Raw genomic sequence first — 20627 nt, 5'->3', positions numbered from 1 at the left:
AAAAAAGCTTTATTCCAGCTTTTTAAAGCAGCTGTTTAACCCATCAAGGGTTTAAATCAGATTATTCAATGCTTTCACAAGTTTCTAAATAGGAAGACCCGTAGGTCAGAAGCCTGCCTGTGCCTGTGGGCAGTAACCGCAGTGTGTACTCCTGCGGGCGTCCAGGATGTGCAATGAGGGTGGGAAGAAAACCCCACTGAATCACTGCACGAAGATGTATGTTCACAGAGACCAGCCACAAACAACAGATAAAGGGCTACACAACATAGTTTGCCAATTCTAAAAAAAAAAAAAACCCAACTTTTATTATTTTTATGCTTTTCTTTTTCGTTGTTATTTCAATGTATTAAGTAAGTAGAGGTTTTATGGAGACAGATAAAAATAAATCAGATATTCAATTTCTAGCAATAGTTGAATTATGCTTGGATAAAGCAGGTTCTGCTTTAGCAGGGTATTAAGTATTTTGTAACAGTTCTACATTTTATGGCAGCCTGCATTTACCCTTCTGTGTCTATCTTTAACCAACCTCTTCTTTAGGTAAGGCCTTGATCACCTGAGCTGTGGTGTTACCAGTAACACCACCTTCTGTGCGGCTCCAGCCCGGCATTTCTTCTGCTTCTTCGTGAATAGGCATGGCTCTTCCAACCACACACATTAGTGTTGTCTCCAGAGGACCCAGTTTTGAGTATTCCTTAAGAAGAAAGAAGAGTATTCTTCTGCAATTACATTGAAAGCAACCATTCTTCAAAAAAAAACCCATAGCAAGTTCCCTTTTCAAAGCAACTGTAAAGATGTAAAGCCCTGGGCTTGCTGTTTGGTAGCATCAGTGTTAACGGGCTTGGTTGACCCTGCTGGCCTCTTCTTTTCCTGTGTGTTTTCACCAACAACACTTTTTCTGCAAACCGCGTTCTGCTCCCAAGTTCAGTTCTGTGAGAACAAAACTAATCCAACAGCTCGCTTACTGCCAAAAGAGAGAGGTCCAAGTCCAGCCATGTGCTTCCACCAACATCTCTGCTGGCTCTGGTCTTCTCCAAACCTCTGTGTCAATTCAGTTGACTAACCCAACAGAAAACTAATTCAGGAGGAGAAAGACAGGCACGCTTTTCTGCTGGGCTAGCGAGTGAGTCAGCTACAGAAAAGGCCGACGTGCACTACGGGTTCTCTCAGGGCAGGAGCAGGAGCGTACAGGCAGGGCCAGGGAGGTGGAAGAAGGAACTCTACAGTGCAAGCTCTTGAATCAACTCTGTTTAGTAAATTCATAATAGTTGCTATGCAACTATTTTTTGCAAACTATATTTACAATTATGCCTTTGTTTTTATAAAGTACAAGAATATCAGCAGCACCTATGGCCCTCAGTGGGTGGGCTCTGCAGTGCTAACAGCAGGAAGAAAGTAGTAAAGCTAGGCTTCCTCTCCTAAGGCCACAGCTGCAAGGAAACAAATGTCTGGATAGATTTTTTTTGTTAAATGTAAAAAGTGTAATGACTCTTCAGGACAGAGCCACTCCTTAAGTTAGTCTCTGATCAAGGCAATAGGATGATTTCACCAAACGCAAGTTGCAGACTATTAATCAAACTAATGTCAAATTTCTAGAAAAAAAAAAGTGTTGGCGGTGGTGTTTTTGTTGGTTTGTGGTTTTTTTAATCATTATTGAGTGTGTTTAAATAGAACACTCAATAGTAAAGAAACATGAATGAAGAAGTATCTTTACACAGCAAGCTCTGCAGTCTGCACCGTGTCTGCATCATCCTTAATTTGCAGTAGAAATCAATGATGTAATGTATTTTCCAAGAACAATTAGTTTATTTACAAATGTATTCAAGCCCTCATCACTCAAGAGAGTAGTTTCAAAGGCACCCAGGAAGCATCTTTTTTGCAACCTAGGATTGGGGATCTCCTGGAGCAGGTGCCATCACCTCTTTTGAGAACCACACAAACTCTGTCTATTTACGTAGAACCTCTGCCTTTTTATTTTCTCAAATCCTGTGTTTTTCACCCAGGAACACCTTTGACCTGGCTTTCCCTTGAAGGATTAAATGACTTGTTGATCCTTTAATGCTACGATGCAACATAATTTCTGAAAGGATCAGCGTCCAAGCAAACAAGAATCTGTGCAATGCCATAGGAAATGGTCACTTGGTGCCATTCAGGATGCTTTCTAGGGGGAATTTCGTCCTGACACTCACATATGTTGATACCTAGGACAGGACTCAATTGCCAAAACAATGTGTCTCGTGCCATCAGAAATGCCCTAAGGCATCCAAAACATCCACTGGAGGCTGGCCTGTATGACACAGGAATAGGGAGTAGAACACTCCTGGCAGTAGCTCGTGCTCAACACTGGAATATATTTGTGTCTGTAAAAGACCGGATTAATTTAACTCATACCTGGAAACCTTTTTCATCTTCGTACAAGAATCTATCAAGACCTGGAGTGAATGACTTTTCCCACAGCTTCCCATCACTGTCTTGAGGCTTCTCAGACTGAATCTCTGGAAGGGCTTTTTTTTCCTGACAGGGGACTGTGGCACTTCTGAGGCTTTCATCTCCATCTGTCTTTGCTTTGTAAAGAGTGGAACAATGATTTGTACGCAATTGTTAAGCTTTATGAAGACCAGAATTAGTACTTGCTCTGAGCATTGCCTGCAATCTTTCATGTGGCTTGGCCAGTGCGATGTAAAGAACAGCTTGGTAGGATTTTTAATGGGCAATTCAAGCAAAGTGTTGACTTTGCTCACTGATTTTTCTATGTTTATTTCTGTTTGCAATTTCTGATCAAGATCAGGGACTGAAATTGACTGGAAGTTAGAAATAACGGCTCTGTGGAATGGGGCAGGGGAAAAAATAAGCTTTTATCCATTCATCTTAAAACCTATATAGCCCTGAATAGTTAAAAAAAATAGGAAAGGCAGCAAAAACAAGTAAGACTTTTCCTACATCCATGCATGTTGGTACAAGTTCCTGCAACACAGCTGGTCTACTTGTAACTCCCCTGAAGAGCTCACATTTGCAGTTGAGTGATTCTCAGGAATCAGACAATTCTGGACATGGACTGCCAAGTTGTATGTTTGCCTGGGACAGTGACTTGACCCCAGCTTACTGGAACAAAACCTACTTCTCCCAGTAACTATTGTGAAGGTCTAGCAAAAGTAGAGCTGAACCGTTTGAAGTAAACGTGTATCTAATCCAGAAGTCTTAGTCAACACGTTTGCTGGCCTTCCTATGGCTGGAACTGATCAGAACTTCAACAGACTTGTTCATATCTGTTTAGTGTCAATTTGTGGAACTCACTTCTTTGATTTAATTTTGTCCTTTTTTCCCCTCTCTTTCTTCTACTCACACAAATATGTAAAATAAAACACACAATACTAAGGAATCCACAGAAACCACCCTAAACAGACAAGCACACTCACATGGTCCCTCTTCCCTAACGGAATATCCTTTTCCGGGACATGCCTACCAGCCTAGCTGGAGATTCAGTGCTGCTTACCAAGATTTTTCAGTTCAGGCTGAGCGCCGTGTGGCTTCATCTGCTCTTGCTAGGGATTCGTTTAGAATTAACTCGGCTGTGTCCCTATGAGCTGAATGACTGTAAAGGGCACGTACGCTTCAAGTGAAAGCCACTGCAAAGTTCAAAAGTGTCCTCTCAGGTACGAGAGAATAATGGAATTTATGGATCAATAAATAACTGATTAAGATATGACTCATATCTTCATAAAACATGGCCAATCCTATTAACCGCATTCCAGGCTAGCTCTACAGTAATTACATCCAACATTCTAAATATCAATTTCAATTTTAAAATTCTATTACAGGTAGATTGTGGTTTTGTCTTCTTAACACAAATTATTGCCATTGCTGTAGTGGCTGCAGTTAAGTGGGAAATTAAGTGTTCACCATGTAAAATAGGCAGTTTGATAAAAAAGGAAATAAAAAGCATTTAAACGTTCAGTGATTTATCAGTTCTTATAAGCTGCTGGCATCTGCTTTACCTGCATACTCTCTATACTCTACTTCCTTCATTTCATCCTTAGGAGATTCATCTTGCAAGCCAGCTCCCTGGGTAAGAAACAGATGCCTGTGAAATTAAAAAAAATAAAGTGAAACTCGTATTAGAGGTCTGAACTTTCTCTCTGAATTGACCTGTGCAATCTTTTGGCGGGTGGGAGGGAGGGCAGCCTTTCTGAAAGCCGTTTGCTGCCTAACCACAAATGCAGAATAGCGCAATGGTTTAAAAATGCAATGGAGGCAGCCAGGTACCTTAGTGGAGAATACGCTGCTCTTTTTATTCTTAGTGCCTAAGTTCAACTATGTCCATGAGACTAAAAGAAAATAAATGTTATCGTCTCCAGTCAGTCCAACATTCAAACCACAGCTGGCAGCTCTCACTTAAAAGCTGTCCAAAGTTTGGACAGGAGAGAAAAATGGTCACTTCTTAAGGACTTGGAACTTTTTTATGCAATATGGCTACAATCACTGAGCTGGGACTGGAAAATAAAGATGGATCCTTCCCATTGTTACATCGTGTTTTTGATACCATTAGGGTTGACATTTCGTGGCTAAATTAATCTTTCTCTAGGGAACAAGTTAAATAACTTAAATACAAAAGAAACTAATACTAGAGACAGACCTATCCCAAGGCCTCTTCCTTGCTTGGTACCAGGTCATCTGTTGCACTTGAGGCTGCAAAACTCCATATATTTCCATGTTAATCTTCACATCCTTAAATATTTTGCCAACAGTAAAGGAAAATCTATCACTCAGCACTTGATCTGAGAAGCTGCATCTCAGACAATTACAACAGAAAGAAACTATTTCCAAGCCCCAAGGGTATCCTGGCTAAAATAAAAGTGAATATCACTAGGCCATTATTAAATCTATTAAAGAACCCACTTTATTACCTAAATTTTGGTATTTAGGAGGTTACAATGTCACTGTCATCCTTCAGAGATACAAGTCTCACACATACTCAGTCAAATCCTGCCTCCTCTCAACTAGGAAACTACCTTGGCTTTGTTGTGGAAGAGCCCAAATAGCTCAAGAGGCAGAAGGGAGCATTACCTTTTTAAAAAAATTAATCACTTGTAAGTCTGTAAAGGCATCATTTTACCTGGGTACTCCCAGAATCTGAAGTCTGGTATCAATCTGTTTTGTCACTAAACCGATATTTTCTTCTTCCAGGAGCTGAATAGAGGCTTCCAAATCACTCACTTCCTTTCGGTATATCTTAACCTTTTGACAATTAAAAAAAAAAAAAAGTATCATCTTAGAAAGACCATACCCATTTTGAAAAGCTTTCACAGTAGCTATCTTAATAGAACATCTAAAAATCACATAGCTATATCAGCAAGACGGGGCATTTGGTGGAGAGAAACAGTGACACATTTTCAGGTAAAAGGAAGGCCCCTCTGGTTGTTTCACACCTTTATTAGAACCTGTTAATGGCCCAGTTCTGTCAGTCACAGTCACACATTTGGGCTGTGCAACCCTGACAGCAGAACCTTCTCATGTCGTCAAACATGTCTGGTAGATAGCAGCTCTGGACTTTTCTTTTTTTTTTTTTCTTTCACAACTGAGCTTTGAGAGAGAAAAACCTTCTTTGTAGAGTTAAATTCAGGCTCTTGCTCAGCAAGTGTTGCTTTTCTAATTCCTGCCTGTACACAAAACCTTCTTACCTAAAATCAGTGAACCTTTCAGTCCAAGTAACCCATGGTATTGGATAAACCCCAGGCTCTTCTTTCTTTTGGGCTGGTAATCACCCCATATTGCCATGAAGTTATATTAACCAAAGGATACCAGTTATTCAGTTCCTACAATTCCTCTCATTTTTCCCAAAGTGCAAGTTCTTCCCTCCTTCACTGGGAAGAGGAACGTACTATGGGACAAACACCTTCGCAGAAATCGCAGCCATACGCACGTTTAAAAGCGGCACCTAGTGATCTGAATGCACCTGTTCTCACCAAAGCCAAATTAACCCAGCTATAATCATCCAAATTGACAGTTAAAAAACTAGTTCCCCTTTCTCCCAGGATTAAAAAAGGTGAAAATGACAGGACATCATAAACCAGTAACAGGATGTGGCTTGGCACAATGAGGTGACACAGCTTTGCACCATCTTGGTGTGACAATGTAACCACGGAAAAATGTGACCGAAGTCTCCAAATCTGTTCAAATTTGGAGGTAACTAGTTTAGGGTTGTTTTGGCAAATCATTTTTCAGTTCAGTGGCCAAACTGAAAAAAAAATTATAAATGTTGAACTGGGACAAAACTGAAATTTTTGGTTTATCTCTCCAAAAGAAAATACTGGCAGAGTCTGTCAGCTACATATAAACATCAGCCTGAAAAAGATATTTCATGCATGTAAGAAAAACGGAAAATGCATGGGTGAATTCAGAGGACTGGAGAAGTCACTGATAATAGTTTTGTTTTCCACAATTATTCAAAGCACTAATTCATAACACAGGAAACTTCTAGTTGAGAGAAAAGAAACGAAAATCCCTCGACTCTGCGGTGAGAGCCTGTCAGGGGATGAGAGTACTCCAAAGCGGATCTCCCTTGTTGACACCGGCTAATACATGTGAAACTCCCAAGTGTTCAGTGAGACAGGGAGACGGGAAGGGAATTCTTACTCATTCAGTGATAGGATGTATAGATTTGAGCTCCTGCTTGTTTATACACATTAAAACATTAATTCTCTCCTGTTGACCCCTACCTCATTGCCTCAGAACCTGTGGTTTGGACACCCTCCTCAGAAAGCTAAACAACTCAGAGCTCATTAAGGGGAGGAAGGAAACCCATATCCCTGCATCCTGGCAAGTATCTTAAAGTAGTAAGTAAACAGGGGAAACCTCTGCCAGGTTTGTTGATGTGGCATAGAATAATAATAAATTCATTTATAAATTTCCAAAAAAGTTTTGCTCAGTTCTAAGCTGTGAGGCTGTAAAGGTGGGGAAGGGTATTTCCTCCCCCAATCTCTTGCTTGAATTTGATCACAACAAAGAATCTGTATTGACTGGAACAAAGACAATCAAATTTTCACAATGGAGAAATCAATTTCCTAAATTTTGCTCACAAAAAAAAGATTTTCCTTGACAAGAAAAGTTACGCTTATCTAATCTATAACTCTAAATTGCCGTTAAAGGACAGTATCAAAGCTATCAAGTAATCAATTACAACGATGTATGATTTTGATTTTCCTCTCTTCAGTGTACTAATCTTCAGGGTTTATTTATTATCTCCCATTTAAAGCTGTCTCAAACCCTTTCTCCAAAAAGGTTTCCAACATCCATATTCATTTTCTTTCAATACAGCAGCACTAGAACTCCAGTGCAATTCACTCTTCAGATACTTGAATTGTTGAGCCTTTACACTGGGTAGTATCCCAGTCTCTGTAGATATAAATACTTACTTGTATGGAACGTTGTAGTCCTTCATGTAACTGCTTGGGTAGGAAAATGGGTTCTTCATTTGTGAAAGGAGAAGTTCACCTTTTACCTTTATTCACCACATACATACGCTGTTTGCTAGTCAGGATTACAGAGTAATTACAGACAATCACTCTCCTTTTCCTAGGAAAGCCTTCAGAGGCCATCCCTGGAAACAGTTATTACTGTAGGCCATTGCATTTCAAACCTGAATTGCCATGATAAATAGTATGCAAGTGATCCTCTTACCTCTTCTTTTAGCCATTCGTTCTCTTCAATTTCTCTGCGAATGTTTTTGTCTAAGTATCTCACAGCATGCTGAGAAAACACAATTTAAGATCTCGTCTGAAAGCAGGACTTTGACAGTGCTGCATACTATAAAGAAGAACCTTCTGCTGTTTAGCAGGAAATAATTAAGAAACATCCACACAACACACTGTAGCATCCCCTGAGGGATTACAAGGGGATTTAGTCCACAAGGCCAGCTGTTTCTTCTCCATCATCCTCTCTAGTGCAGTTTCTATGTCAAGCAATTTACCAATATTTTATAATTTCCCGTATTAAAATAAAACATTTTCTTTTTCCCTAACAAGATCTGCTATGTTCCCACTACTGTCAAAATCTTGCTGTTTTCAGGAAATCAAACTTTTTGCTATTAAAAAAACCCAAACAAAATCACAAATGAGGTAGCACTGATCTTACAACTGACTTAAACATGTAGAGGTCCATGCTAATGAGCCAAGGATACAATTTAATTATTAATCAGTGAGTGGAAAGGAACAACCAGGAGGAAACACACCCCTGTAGATCAGAATAGATCAGTCCTTTGGATTATGTTCACACACGACTCAAAATCCCAGCGCTGAAGTAAAGGAATTTAACTACCTCACAGACCCAACCAGTGGTTCGTACTGAAGTATGCTTTGCATTTTGTGAGTGTAAAAAGCCATCACCACAAATACTTTGTACATCATGTTTGCAAATCAGAGCTGGCAGAGACGACAAAAAATCTGTATGTCAATAACTCTAATTTTGACATCTTTAAAATGCTGTACTTTACAAGTACAAAACAACATTTTTTCTCAAGTTGTAGACTTCCATGCAGACAGTCTCTTAGTGTGTTACTGTTTTTTGAAGTCAATGCAAATGTCAAAATCAAAGTCACAGCAAAAGCGACACATTCTTGAACCAGCCATATCAGTGCCCCGGTTTCCCATACTTTGTTTGTAAAATGCCCTCACGTCGACTCATCGTTAAGCTGATGTAAAATTTAAAAAGGGACATGTGGGTATAACAATAACCAATGCCACGTTTAGTAAGAGGATTTAACTCTCAATTTATTAGAAAATTTCCAAGTCTTAATTCAAGTTAAATTAATTATTATTGCAGAGTACATAAATCCTAACTGTGATGCAGTCCGTTAGCACTTTTAGAAAAGGCAGAAGGAATACCTCAGGGGCTTGTTCCTTGCTTAACTCCACATGCCTCTCAAGCAGTCTGTCCTTTTCTTCTTTCACTGCCGTCAAAGCATTTCTATAATATTCTGTGAAACAAACAAACAAACAAACAAAAATCAGAAATCATTATCTGACATCAATTTCTCCTGACAATAAATAGATAATTGGCATGTTTTCCTAACTGGAACTTATCAGCCAGCATCATAGGCATAGATGCTCCACGAAAAAAAGGACTCAATAAAAACCTCCTCCATAAAAATTTTCCTCCTAAACCCAAAGGACAGTATTGTTAACTACAAAACTAGAAGTCTAAAGTGGCTTATGCATTTCTGTTGGCAACTACAACAGCCAATATATAGAACAATTCTCTGCTAAAATATTGGTATCTTAAACTAAAATTCGTGTCTATCAAGAGCAGAGCTCCTGAAGACATGTGAGAGATTTGCTTAGAAAACTTATTTTTCAGGTACAAAAATGCACACGGCATTTTTTTCAGACAGTTATTATACAGAGCCTAATAAATTTTGTGATTAATCTAAGCCTTCCAGAGAGTTCTCATTCGACAACAGAACAAAATAGAGAATGTTGCAATTACCTCAACGATTTGCTTTCATCGTTACTTGTGGTCATTATTTAGAAACTGAATTTGTTTGGCTTCAAGTTCTAGTCACTTCATATATAATTATTTCATCCTTCTCTTCGGCTGTTTTTGTGCTATTCTAAATAGCTCACTGCTGCCTGGTATTTTTTTCCTTTTGAAGGAATGAATGAGGTGATTGTAGTAATTTTCTTTGAAGGAAGGCACTTCGTACTTGTTGCAGAGGCTTGAACTTCAGCCTAGCTCTGCACTTGTGTTACAGGTCTGGCTGTAAACGAGTACCTAGTCTTGGACTCACCAGCTCCAGCTCCTCTCCCAGCTCAGGTGAAAATTAACTCTATCCTAACCAGAACCAGGACACATTGTTTCTAAGAAGGACGCTATTTTCCCTATCTCTCTCACTGCAATGCTGTTTTCCTCAGACCTCACATAAATGCATGGCTCTCTTTTGCTTCCTCTTCCTTCCAGCAATTTTGTTTAAAATGTCATCTCCAGATCACATGAACTGTGCCAGTGTCAAGCCCTTCAGTGGTGCCTACAGAGACAAAAGCCCCTTCACCTGTGCTGATTCCCTGAGCCTGTTACACATTCAAGGAGTCAACAAGCCCAATTTGCTGCTGCTGCATCACTCAGGGAAGCTTGTTTGTTGCTATTTTTTTTTTCTTTTTGTAGGCTAGAAGACTATATTCCCCAGCCACATTAGAAGATCAATTTTAGGAAGTTGAGTTAAATTGTAAGCTAACATCCAGTACTGGCAGCATCATTTTGCAGTATGTTAATTAGGCAACTGCTATATGTACGTCTGTCACAGTCTTTCTATAAATACACTTCCTTATGACCACACATTTTTGGCTCTGTTCCGTGTGACATGCAGGAGGTCAGACTGAACGTTCCTACTGGCTCATTCTGGTATTCTATATAAAAGCCCATTATGTCTTTCATTTTATATTGCAGCAGCTGTATAGCAAAGTTTTAAATTGATTAAGAGAACAGAAAACACATAATGAAAAATATTAACCTCTGCTGAATGCAGAGCTGAATATCTGACAAGGTATCTGGCAACGTAGAAAACACAGGGCAGATCTTAATTGTGATAAAATATGTTTCAAGAGACAAAAGTATCGCTAGCTGGCTCTTATCTGCAGTAGTTGATGCCTGGTAATGGTTGGCACAGAATATACAGAGACCCTTAGAGCAGTGTCACTGCCTGTTACTACCAGCTGCTTGGCTGTGCTCATGCATACTGAGAGGGACATAAAGGAAGAAAACCAGGACATCCTTCTCCTGTTAAAAGCATGGGCCATGTAACAGCAAAATATTGAAATGATTTTAAAATAATGGGGTAGTAAAGAAATCTCTGTAAAGCACTCAACACTACATAAGCTCTCAAATTAATTCCAGTGTTGTGTCAGTATTGAACCATTTCCCAGCATTTGTATACATCTGTACTGGCAATTTTGCAGGGCCTCAGACACAAGACTGTGCAACGAGGAGGCAAAGTTCAGACCACTGGCTAAACAGCTCCCTCTAGTCCTGCATTTAAACCAGTGTGGTTAATTGAAAAGCCTCTGTTCCAAGAATAAGCTCATACTACTTCCCTGTCAAAGGAGTTTTCAACATGTTACGTGCCTGTAGCATGATGAGAAGCAACAAGAGCACAGTTAACATTTTCAAGTACGACTGCTAACTGAGTCCTGTGTGTAGGCGACCTCAATACATGTAGACTTATTTTTAAAAAACTGCTGTCCTTCACAATAACAATTTTTAAAATGGGGTGCCTGTATTTTACAAGAAAATAATGAGAAGACAAACTTATCAGTTTGTGTCCACAGTTTCTGTAACTTTATCAAATTCTTTAATAAAGGGACTTTCACAGAGAGAGCGTGTTCTTCCATTTCATAGGATTATGCAGCCTAGTTTAGGCGCACTGTCTTGGAAAAGCTGATATAAGTTACTATAACTTGGCATCAAACTAAATTTATAATTTAGTTGATTCCCAGAAGTAATACAGAAAGGCTTGCATTGCACTAGCTGTAAACTGACCTGTAGCCCTGTGAAGGTCTTCTTTGACTTCCTTGATGTCTTTTTCCAGATTCATAATCTTGTTGGCCTGTACTTTACTTCCTACATTTTTGTACTCCAACCAATAATCCCTCTCACTCTGCTTTGCTGAAAGTTTTCGCTCAGTCTCTTCAATCTGGGAGTGCAGATCTGTTAAAGTAAGAAGATGAGAAGATAATTTAATTTCCAATTTCTTGAACTGATAGTTCATAATTCTTACGACTTCATCAAATTCTTTAATAAAGGGGCTTTCACTGGAATTGGAGAAAGAAGGGTGATTCTTCTACACTACAATACATTACAACATGATGGCCTCTCATAGTGTCAAGGGCCACCATCATTGCTGAGAACAGCTTGATCTTATTCTGCCAAGGAAAGACAAGAGTTCTCACTGAAATGTTGTAACCAAAGACACATATGACTTCACTCCCACTGAGAATCACAAGGGTGGCAGCCAGAACTTTCAAAATCAAAACCACTTCTTTTCTTTCTGTCATCAATATATTTTTTTATCTTCCAGTGAAGCCAGTGCATAGAGCTTTCATGAGTTTCAGCTTAATGGAAAATATGAAGCCTCTGTACTTGCACAGTAACACACATCACTTGGAAGGAACAAAACAGAGTCTAATATATGGGGTCTGTTTCTGTAAAAGACCCACTTGTTTGGAATTGTAACTGAACTTAATTAACAGATTTACTTATAAGCCCTCCACAATCTCATACCATGTTTAGAGAGCTTAACATACCTTTCAGAAGTTGTTCTTTGTCTTTAGCATACTGCCACATTTCTTTCAGTGACTCTTCCACATCATCCCTAGTTACAACCTCCTTTTCATCTTGTTCTTTCTCCTCTTGTTCTATTTGTCTCAGTATACGCCTGATGTGTGCCTGCTGTTCTTCCTTCAGAAGGTCATTCTATGAAAGAACAACAGAAGAAAAGGCATGTATTAAAATTTTTTCAAATTAGTTTTTAAAGTTACAAACTTAATTAATAAAGAAAATTAAAATCTGACCTAGTGCCAGGTCGTGCTGCAAAACCTCTCAGCTAAACCTCTATTCCTCACATTCAAAAAGGATGGAAAGGAAGGGAGAGTTTGTAAGTCCCAGAAGTTTCTCAGTAACTTCAAGACCATTGCAAGGAAATGAGAGTCAAATGACTGCTGTACTTTGTGCAGCACATGAATAGTCCTCCATTGCCTTTAAAGGGAGTTCCTTGGGGGTCGATTTAATAACAGTATTTATTTGTAGGAGTTATTTATTTCCCTTCAATATTCTTCATGACCATGTACCACTTTCATGTAGAAATGTCATCAGATAATCCGGTCACTTGCGTATAACCATAGGCAAGGATACCATAAAGGAGCAAATAACCATACCAGCCAAACTGCTACAGTAACTATGCAGTAGAGAAAGACTCAAACATTCCCCACTTCTAGAAGGATTAACTCTAACAACTCAGAAGCATTAAGCAGGAAACAAAGAATGGAGCTCAAAAAACTGTCAAGACATGGGTAAATTAAACAAATAGCATTTCAGGCGTGCCCTGAAGTACCTTGCACAGTCTGAAATATGAAGGAATCCTTGAGAGACCATGATCTAGCATCAAACTGGGGGAATAACCATAAGGGACTTCAGATGCCTACGGACAGAAGAGCCAAATGCCACTTGCACTGATAGTTAAGGCCACAAATGAAACACAATCCAGGCTTCAGGACTGAAAGAAACACCAAGGAAAGCTAAACAGATGAATACTTATAAAAGCAGGGCAAATCTCAGGCATGGGCAGGACAGAGAGATAATTGTTTCCATGTTTCGCTGCCATAAGAAGTGCAGGCTGCAACACTGTTTAATCACACTATCCAGTTTAAGGATTTTTGAGTTATTTGAATTCATTTCATTAGGTGACTGTATATATATCCACTTTCAAAGTTCACTGCTCTCAGTCATCAGATGCTATATTACTGTTCTTTATATACAGTTCTTTACATATGGTTCTTTAAAGGGTCATTCAGCTGTGATTAGTAACCCTGTTTCTAAAAAGGACACAGCACAACTCTCAATCCACAAGAAAGTGACTCTTCATCAAGTAGTGCTAAAAATTGCACCTAGACAATTGTGTGATTGTAAATTGGTTCATTGTAACTAAGTTTGCAAGAATAACTAAATTCTCATAGATACCTGTGAAATTCCACTATCTGAGAAGTGAATCAAAGAAGGTCAGCAAATTGCAGTACTTGGCTAGATCTGCTAATGACAGAAAATGAAGTTAATTTATTTTATTCTGTGTGCTGAAAATGTATTCTTTACTTCCTTGAGGAATAATTGCAGGATAGTTTAAAAAGGCACATCTGAAGGTACTGCAGTAAAGTTACCTACTGAAAGGTGGGCTTGTTGTCCTGTGTTTGCTGCAGAGCTAGATTAAATACTTAGGTAGTTACTGAGGATCTTGTGCATTGAAAAACACCTTCATTGAACTCACTTTTACTACTGCTGTGTCCAATTTCTGCAATATTCTACTCCTATAGCCTTTTTTTTTTTTTTTTTTTTGGTATGGTTACAGGACGAGGGGTAATGGTTTTAAAATAGAGGGAAGTAGATTTAGATTAGATATTGGGAAAAAATTTTTACACTGAGGGTAGTTGAACACCGGCACAGGTTGCTCAGAGAGGTGGTGGATGCCCCATCCCTGGAAACATTCAAGGCCAGGTTGGATGGGGCTCTGAGCAACCTGATCTAGTCGGGGATGTCCCTGCTCCTTGCAGGGGGGTTGGACTAGATGACCTTTGAAGGTCCCTTCCAACCCTAACCATTCTATGATTCTATGATTCTATGAATATTCTACTCCTATGGCCTTTTTCTTTTTTTGCATGGTTATATTTAGGATATCTATGCTTTATGTCACATTCAATGCAGATAACTCTTTAACTTCCAAGCACATGAAGTGACTCAGTAACTCTAGTTTCAGTGACTGTAAGAAATTCACTGCAATGACTAGTTACAGCAAATGTAGTATTAGGATGAAAAGAATAACATTGAATCTGTGAGTTAAAATACCACGTAGAAAATGTATTGGAAGAAGGATGCATGGTCACTTACTCTTTCATGACATTCTTTGTTCTTTTTTTCCACTTGTTTCAGATCAGATAGAACCTGATCAATTGCTGCTTCTTTTGTCTCAATTCTGTGGAGAAAGAGTAAAAAAAAGCGAAGTTCTTACAAAAGCAGAAGAGAAATGTTATTTAAGATAGATTAGACGTAAATACTACTGAAACGTTTACTTTCATATCATATTGCCTGAGTCATTTTGGTAGGTACCACTGACCACTTAGTACACATAAAGAAATTATTTCCCATATGCATCTGAACCTTCATGGTAGCTTGGAGCTACTCCTACTGAGAAACAGACTCCCTGATTATACTGCTGCATTGCAACCACTAGAGAGGATTAAGCTGGTTTATTCTTTCCGGATGTGGTTTAGCTGACCTGTTGCACAGGCCTCTTTTAGGACAAGATTTTTTGTTCTCCAGAAATATTTCTTACTCACCACTCACTACACAGGAATCCTTGGCAACTCACTCAGACATAGTCAGCAGAATCCCAAACTGGAGAATCAAATGGAATTCAGTTCTTCTGAAATTGCGGTTTGATGAGCTTCATAAACTGCATTTGTACACCAAGAACTTGTTAGCCTTTAAGAAGCTCTAAGGGAATAGGGACTGCAACCTGAGTAGTTTCCTCTAAGTATGTTTATACATTTTTGTCAAAGAACTAGCTCACTGCTTTCACAATTCTCATAGACTACTTGTCATTCTCTTTGCCACAGCTGTAAAATAAGTGCTTTTTTTCTGGTGTTCTCTCTTTTAGAATGAGAAACGCTGGATTGCAAATGGTGTCTATTTGCAAAATTCCCTGTAATCTTTCTCTCTTTTCCTGGAATTCATTCACCGTACGGCACAATAGAGGCAAGTATTACAATTATCACACTAGCTTTTACTGTTTCAACAGCTATTGTTCCTTGGGTTGTTGTTTGGGGAGATTTTTGCCTCCCTGTATTCTATTAAGTTGTTTCAAAAGAAGGTAATTTTTTTTTCCTGGCTAAATTTAGATTATTCAGTCATGCAAATTGCAGGTTACTACATTTGCATGCTCTGGTGTCAGTGTGCTCCAAAGTATTCTCCAGGTTTTCCAGTACAAGGATATTAGTTAGGGAGGCTAGAACAGAGATATAAGGGTATGGTCGTGATGGCTACAGGGCAAATATCTCACTTATTAGACAGAGGTGACAGCTTGGCCTCATACTGTGACCTCCTAAATTACCTGCAATTTGAAACCATTTCTGTATTTTGAATACTGCTGTTGATCTTAATTTCTGCTACTTTAAGATCCTCCATGAAGTGGCAGTCTATATTAGTCACTTTGTTAACATAAAAAAAATTCTATCATCAGTAGAATTTGCTATTTTGTCTGCTACATATTAGAACTTTCCTCCTTAGATTATTTTTCTATGGTATTTGTCAGATTCAAGAAGCTACAAAACAGCTAAATTGATTATTCCCTTGATATTATTTTTCTCAACTCTGTATACTAGGTTTTGTCTAGATGATTTCATAATCTAGAAACAACTTTCCTCTCTAGTACCATGACAGTTTTGTCAATCATCTGTAGGATGCTACTAGAGCAAGTAATTCACAGGATTGTTCATAGAATCATAAAATAATTGGAGTTGGAAGGGACCTTTAAAGGTTATCAAGTCCAATCCCCCTACAAGGAGCAGGAGCATCTCCAACTAGATCAGCATGTCAGCAGATTGTTGTTCCTAACCAATCCTGAAGCAGAAAACTACAGAAAATGAAAAAAAAAAAATTGATATGAGTAGCAGCCATTCTTCTATGTACAGAAGAAAAAGCAGGAATGGAAGTTAAATAAACACTACACATCTGATAAACCCTAAAGTGAAATGCAAAAGATATTAACTTGTTTGATTACGCTGCTTTGTCCAATAAAGTGGTACAGAGAAATTACAGATTACAGAGGTGAAGAGATAGAGGGAAAGAGAGAGCAAGACGGAAAGAGGTGATCAAGAGGGAGATGAAGAAAGATAAAGACAGAAAGAAAAATACTTTTCTTCCCTTTTCCCCCTACTATTGCTGTAAAACGAAATATCTTGTGCCAGTACAGCACACATTTCAGTGGAAGACTCTCAGACACATTAGTAATTTGCTTGGATATCTGAATATGTGTAAAAATAACTTTATCAGAAAGTGGTGTTTTTTTTTTATCATCAGTCTAGTATACAGTTTGCTTATTTCTTAGCAAAATATGGTTTGTTGATTTTTTGGATGGTATTTATTTGTGATATGATTCAGCTAAATCTGGTCTGTTTCATTACTGAAACTTGTACTCTGTTCCTTGTAAAATGAAATAGGAAATTCCACATAAACTCTGTAAACTCCTATAGATGTCACTAGAACTACATGTGGTTGCTCTTCAGTTTGCTTACCCTGCTTTTCATTTCCACAACAAGGCAGTACTCCTTGCTCCCTAATTGCTGTTGAATATCGGATGCTGTTGAGGTTTTTCCCTTTCAATTTCTATCTCTCTGATAAAAGTCACAAACCTCAATTTTTCTCCTTTCAATCATCTACCTAAGAAACTGGAGATCAAATAAATGGGACTATTTTGTAACTGCTTCAGATATTCTCCCCTTAGCTTTTATTTTTGTCTGCTTGATTTTAAGATTTTACGAGACCTTTGTGTTATCCCTCCATTATTTTCAAAATAAAACACTTTCCTTTGTGCTTCACTCTCAGCTGCACCGAGGGAATGAACCAAGGGTCTTGATGTTCTGGCTAGTGACTAAATACTTCTGTGAACACCAAGGAATTCTAAAAAATACAGTCAAATGTGATCTTGCAACTTCAGAGTATGCAACTTGCTACTAACGGACAATATTTTTTTTTGTTTCTTTGTTTCTGATAAAACTCTTTTTCCCAAGTTATAACCTAATGGCATAAAATTGTTTCTAACCCACTTAAATGCTTTCTTATCAGTATAGTTTAAAAAGTAGCCTTGAAAACCCAAAACAAGAACACAAAAGAACACCACACAACTACCACAGTCAATCAGCTCAGGCTCTGAATTGGATAAGTTGTCTTTGTTATCTGCTTTGTCCATTCACATATTCTATATGAGTGAAAAGTTAAATATACTAAACCCACTGAAATTCTAGTAAGGCTTCTGGGAAATCTGATTCAGGTTCTGTAAGCTGTTCTTCTGATTTCTCCTCTTTCTTCTTCTCTTCCATGCTTTTTGTTGTACTTGTGCTAGAAGTTAGATCTAAAGGGAGGAAAGGGCGGGCAGAAAAGAAGAAAAACCGTGAGAAATGAAAGACTTACAAAATGTCATATGTTCACCAGCCTTTGCCACTTGTGACAAGTTCTTAACAGTTCTGAAGTAAACAAAACAAGATGTTTTGTTGACAGCAGTAATCCTGCCCAGGGTAGCACTCAGGCCCGTGGTTTTGGGTCATCCTGAAGAGTTGTGCTGAGTAACAGATACATTCATGAGCAGCGGCCTCCAACACTAGTTACTTATTGCATCCCTTGCTGTGAGTGTTTTACATTCTTGCAAATCAAACAAGCAGTTGTTCCTTTTCCAGTCCTTTGTTTTTCTTTATCAGGCTTGTTTTATCGAGTCTGCTTGTTAATATGCATCTCTCTCCCTCTCCTTCTGTTCTCCTAGCACTATGAATATTTGCCTTTCACTGCAACTCTGATATCAGTTGTCATTGTTAGAGCTGAAACAAAACCACTCTCTGAAGGGATATGCATGTCAGCAGTATTCCCTGGGTGTGCTGTCACAACTACCAGCCTCAGAATTCAACTGACAATGAGTAGTTCTGTAACGGAACTGGTAGCATATATTACATAAAATTTAAAAAGTCACAAGAAAAGGGCACTCATGAAGATTCCTCACTTTTAGCGGAAACATAATCAAATGCCAAACCCAGATTAGGTCATATGAATAGGAGGTTTTACTAGTGAATGAGTAGAAACATTGTATATAATCTGTTTTCATATTAAACTGCTTTTCTGAATTTAAGTTCTGAATGCTAACAATTATCACTCTAAAAGCTAAAATTGATAACAACTTGTTCTGTGACTAAATACAGCAGGCTGGATACTTTTCCTATTAAAAATAAGCACAAAAGAACAGAAAAAAAAAATCAGTGAAAAGCCACATAGCAAGCCTGCCAAATCTCTGTAAAATCAAGGGAATGAAGTTAAACCAACTATCGACAGATGCACTCTAATCCATACGCTGGCGCATGCCTTCTGGCTGCACTCACCATACCCTGAAGCAAGGCAGTGTCAGCTTTCTGTATACAAAATAACGTTCTACCCTAAGTGAGTAGGAGGAAGTTAGGTACTCCGCACCCCTAGACACTTTTGACATTTCCAGCCCAAATGCAAAAATGCAAGATGCATTTTTTTAAGTGTAAAAAGAATCCGTCATCCTTCTTCAATGCAAAATTAGCTGGAGTGGTACTGATTCAACTTTCATTTGAGCATTTATTTTACTGATTTTCCTCAGAAATTGAAGTTCACTGCAGCAATCCCTATTTTTTTTTTCTTTCGATCTCTATCCCTTCCACTAAACGGATAATCAAATCCCCTGCTTAAAACTGGATGCAAACTGAAATACTTTGAGCAGCCGTACTTTGAAAAAGTTTTAGGTTTTTTTGGAACTCCAGCCCCAGGTGAGCTCCAGTGATATATTTATGAAATTCTTCCTGTGCAGGGAGCAACAAGAAAGCCTCCAAGCTGTACAACAAGGTAAAAACAGTGCTATAATAACAGGTTTGCTGGATTTTGCAAACCATAGAAAATACACAAACATGAGAGAGAAGGTAATATATTTAGGGGGACTGAGAATTGGGTGCAGATTTTAAACCAGCAGGAAAACATTTGTAGAGGGAAAGATTTATTTCTTCTCCCCTCCAAAAAAATCATCAGACATAACTCTTGACTGACCCCTATTATCGTTACCAGCACTTTCTCAATCAATAAATATACTGCTGTTATATCCTTAGAAGAAGCAAGCAGATCCCAAACACTGCAACTCAAGGGCTGTGACTTTGCAGACACTCATCGGGGGGACTCACATGGGCTTGGTCACTGCCACCAGTGACATCCACAGCAGCACTTGCACCCACACTGGTACCCCTGTATCTCAAACAGCTGCACTATCAGCAGCTTCTGCTCCCTTGGTAATTAATATCAATCAATAATTACCTCAGCACTCTGCAGCCACACGGTAACCCCTTCCCCATCGCCAAAGCAAGGTAACAATTCCCTCTACCCTCAACTCCTTCCTGCATGTCCCTTGCACCCACAACCCTCTTCATCACCAGGCACCTCAATGGGCGAAGCTGGGCCACCCCTCGCAGCGGCCAAAGCCTCCCTGTCTGCAGCCACCAGACCCCACCAGTGCTCCCATTCTGTGCCCAAGCCCCGACCCGTACTGTCCCCGGCCACCTCTGAGCACCCACCACCAAAGTGACCCACACAGTCAGGCTTTGAGGTATCTCCCCTCACCCTGCCACCACCCACACCCAAGTCCGCCCCATGGCACCTGTGCCACACCCCACCCTGCACCCTTAAGACCTAAACGGTCACCACCGCCCCTCAGTCACCACCAGTATCCCTGCTGCACCCACACGCTGTTTCTGCTCCCCGGCAGCCTCCCCTCCCCGGGCCCGGCTGCCACCGGGCCACCGGTCAGTCAGGGCCTTCCGCCCGCCGCGGAGCCAACGGCCGCCGGTCGCCACGGCAACGAGGAGGCCCCGCCCCTCGGCGGGTTCGGCGGGGCGGCGGCGCCCCCTGGCGGCGGCGCGCGGGATCGGCCGCCGAGGGAAAAGCCCGCCAAAAGCGCCCGGCCGCCCCTCGGCGGGAGAGCGGCCGGCGCCATTGCCGCGGGGAGACGAGGCAAAGCACTCCCAAGCGTCTCCTGTAGAAACAGCCAGGGGAGGTGACGGCCTATTCGCCTTGTGATTTCTCTACCTGTGACACTCCCACCTTAGTAA

The 20627-nt window shown here is 39.7% G+C and overlaps 1 protein-coding gene across 2 annotated transcripts; it reads right to left on the bottom strand.

Moving 5' to 3' along the window:
• Positions 1 to 285: 285 nt before the first annotated feature.
• CCDC83 (coiled-coil domain containing 83) lies at positions 286 to 20345 on the bottom strand. Of its 2 annotated transcripts, none has more exons than XM_086742951.1 (11): positions 20262 to 20345; positions 17761 to 17878; positions 14638 to 14722; positions 12288 to 12456; positions 11524 to 11691; positions 8877 to 8968; positions 7675 to 7743; positions 5111 to 5232; positions 3993 to 4078; positions 2389 to 2561; positions 286 to 691 (listed from the first exon to the last, which is right to left on the bottom strand). In XM_086742951.1, the coding sequence occupies exons 2-11, from the start codon at positions 17844 to 17846 to the stop codon at positions 518 to 520; spliced, it is 1224 nt and encodes a 407-aa protein (XP_086599077.1). In that variant the 5' UTR covers positions 17847 to 17878; positions 20262 to 20345; the 3' UTR covers positions 286 to 517. The 2 variants fall into 2 exon arrangements, with proteins under 2 accessions (XP_086599077.1, XP_086599087.1); XM_086742961.1 differs by having other exon boundaries at positions 596 to 961.
• Positions 20346 to 20627: the final 282 nt, after the last annotated feature.

The sequence above is a fragment of the Chlamydotis macqueenii genome, chromosome 1, assembly GCF_036417535.1.
Source record: "Chlamydotis macqueenii isolate bChlMac1 chromosome 1, bChlMac1.mat, whole genome shotgun sequence".
Classification (NCBI taxonomy): domain Eukaryota; kingdom Metazoa; phylum Chordata; class Aves; order Otidiformes; family Otididae; genus Chlamydotis; species Chlamydotis macqueenii.
The sequence above is the reverse complement of the archived record's forward strand: the minus strand, read 5'-3'. Positions and strand labels throughout refer to the sequence as shown.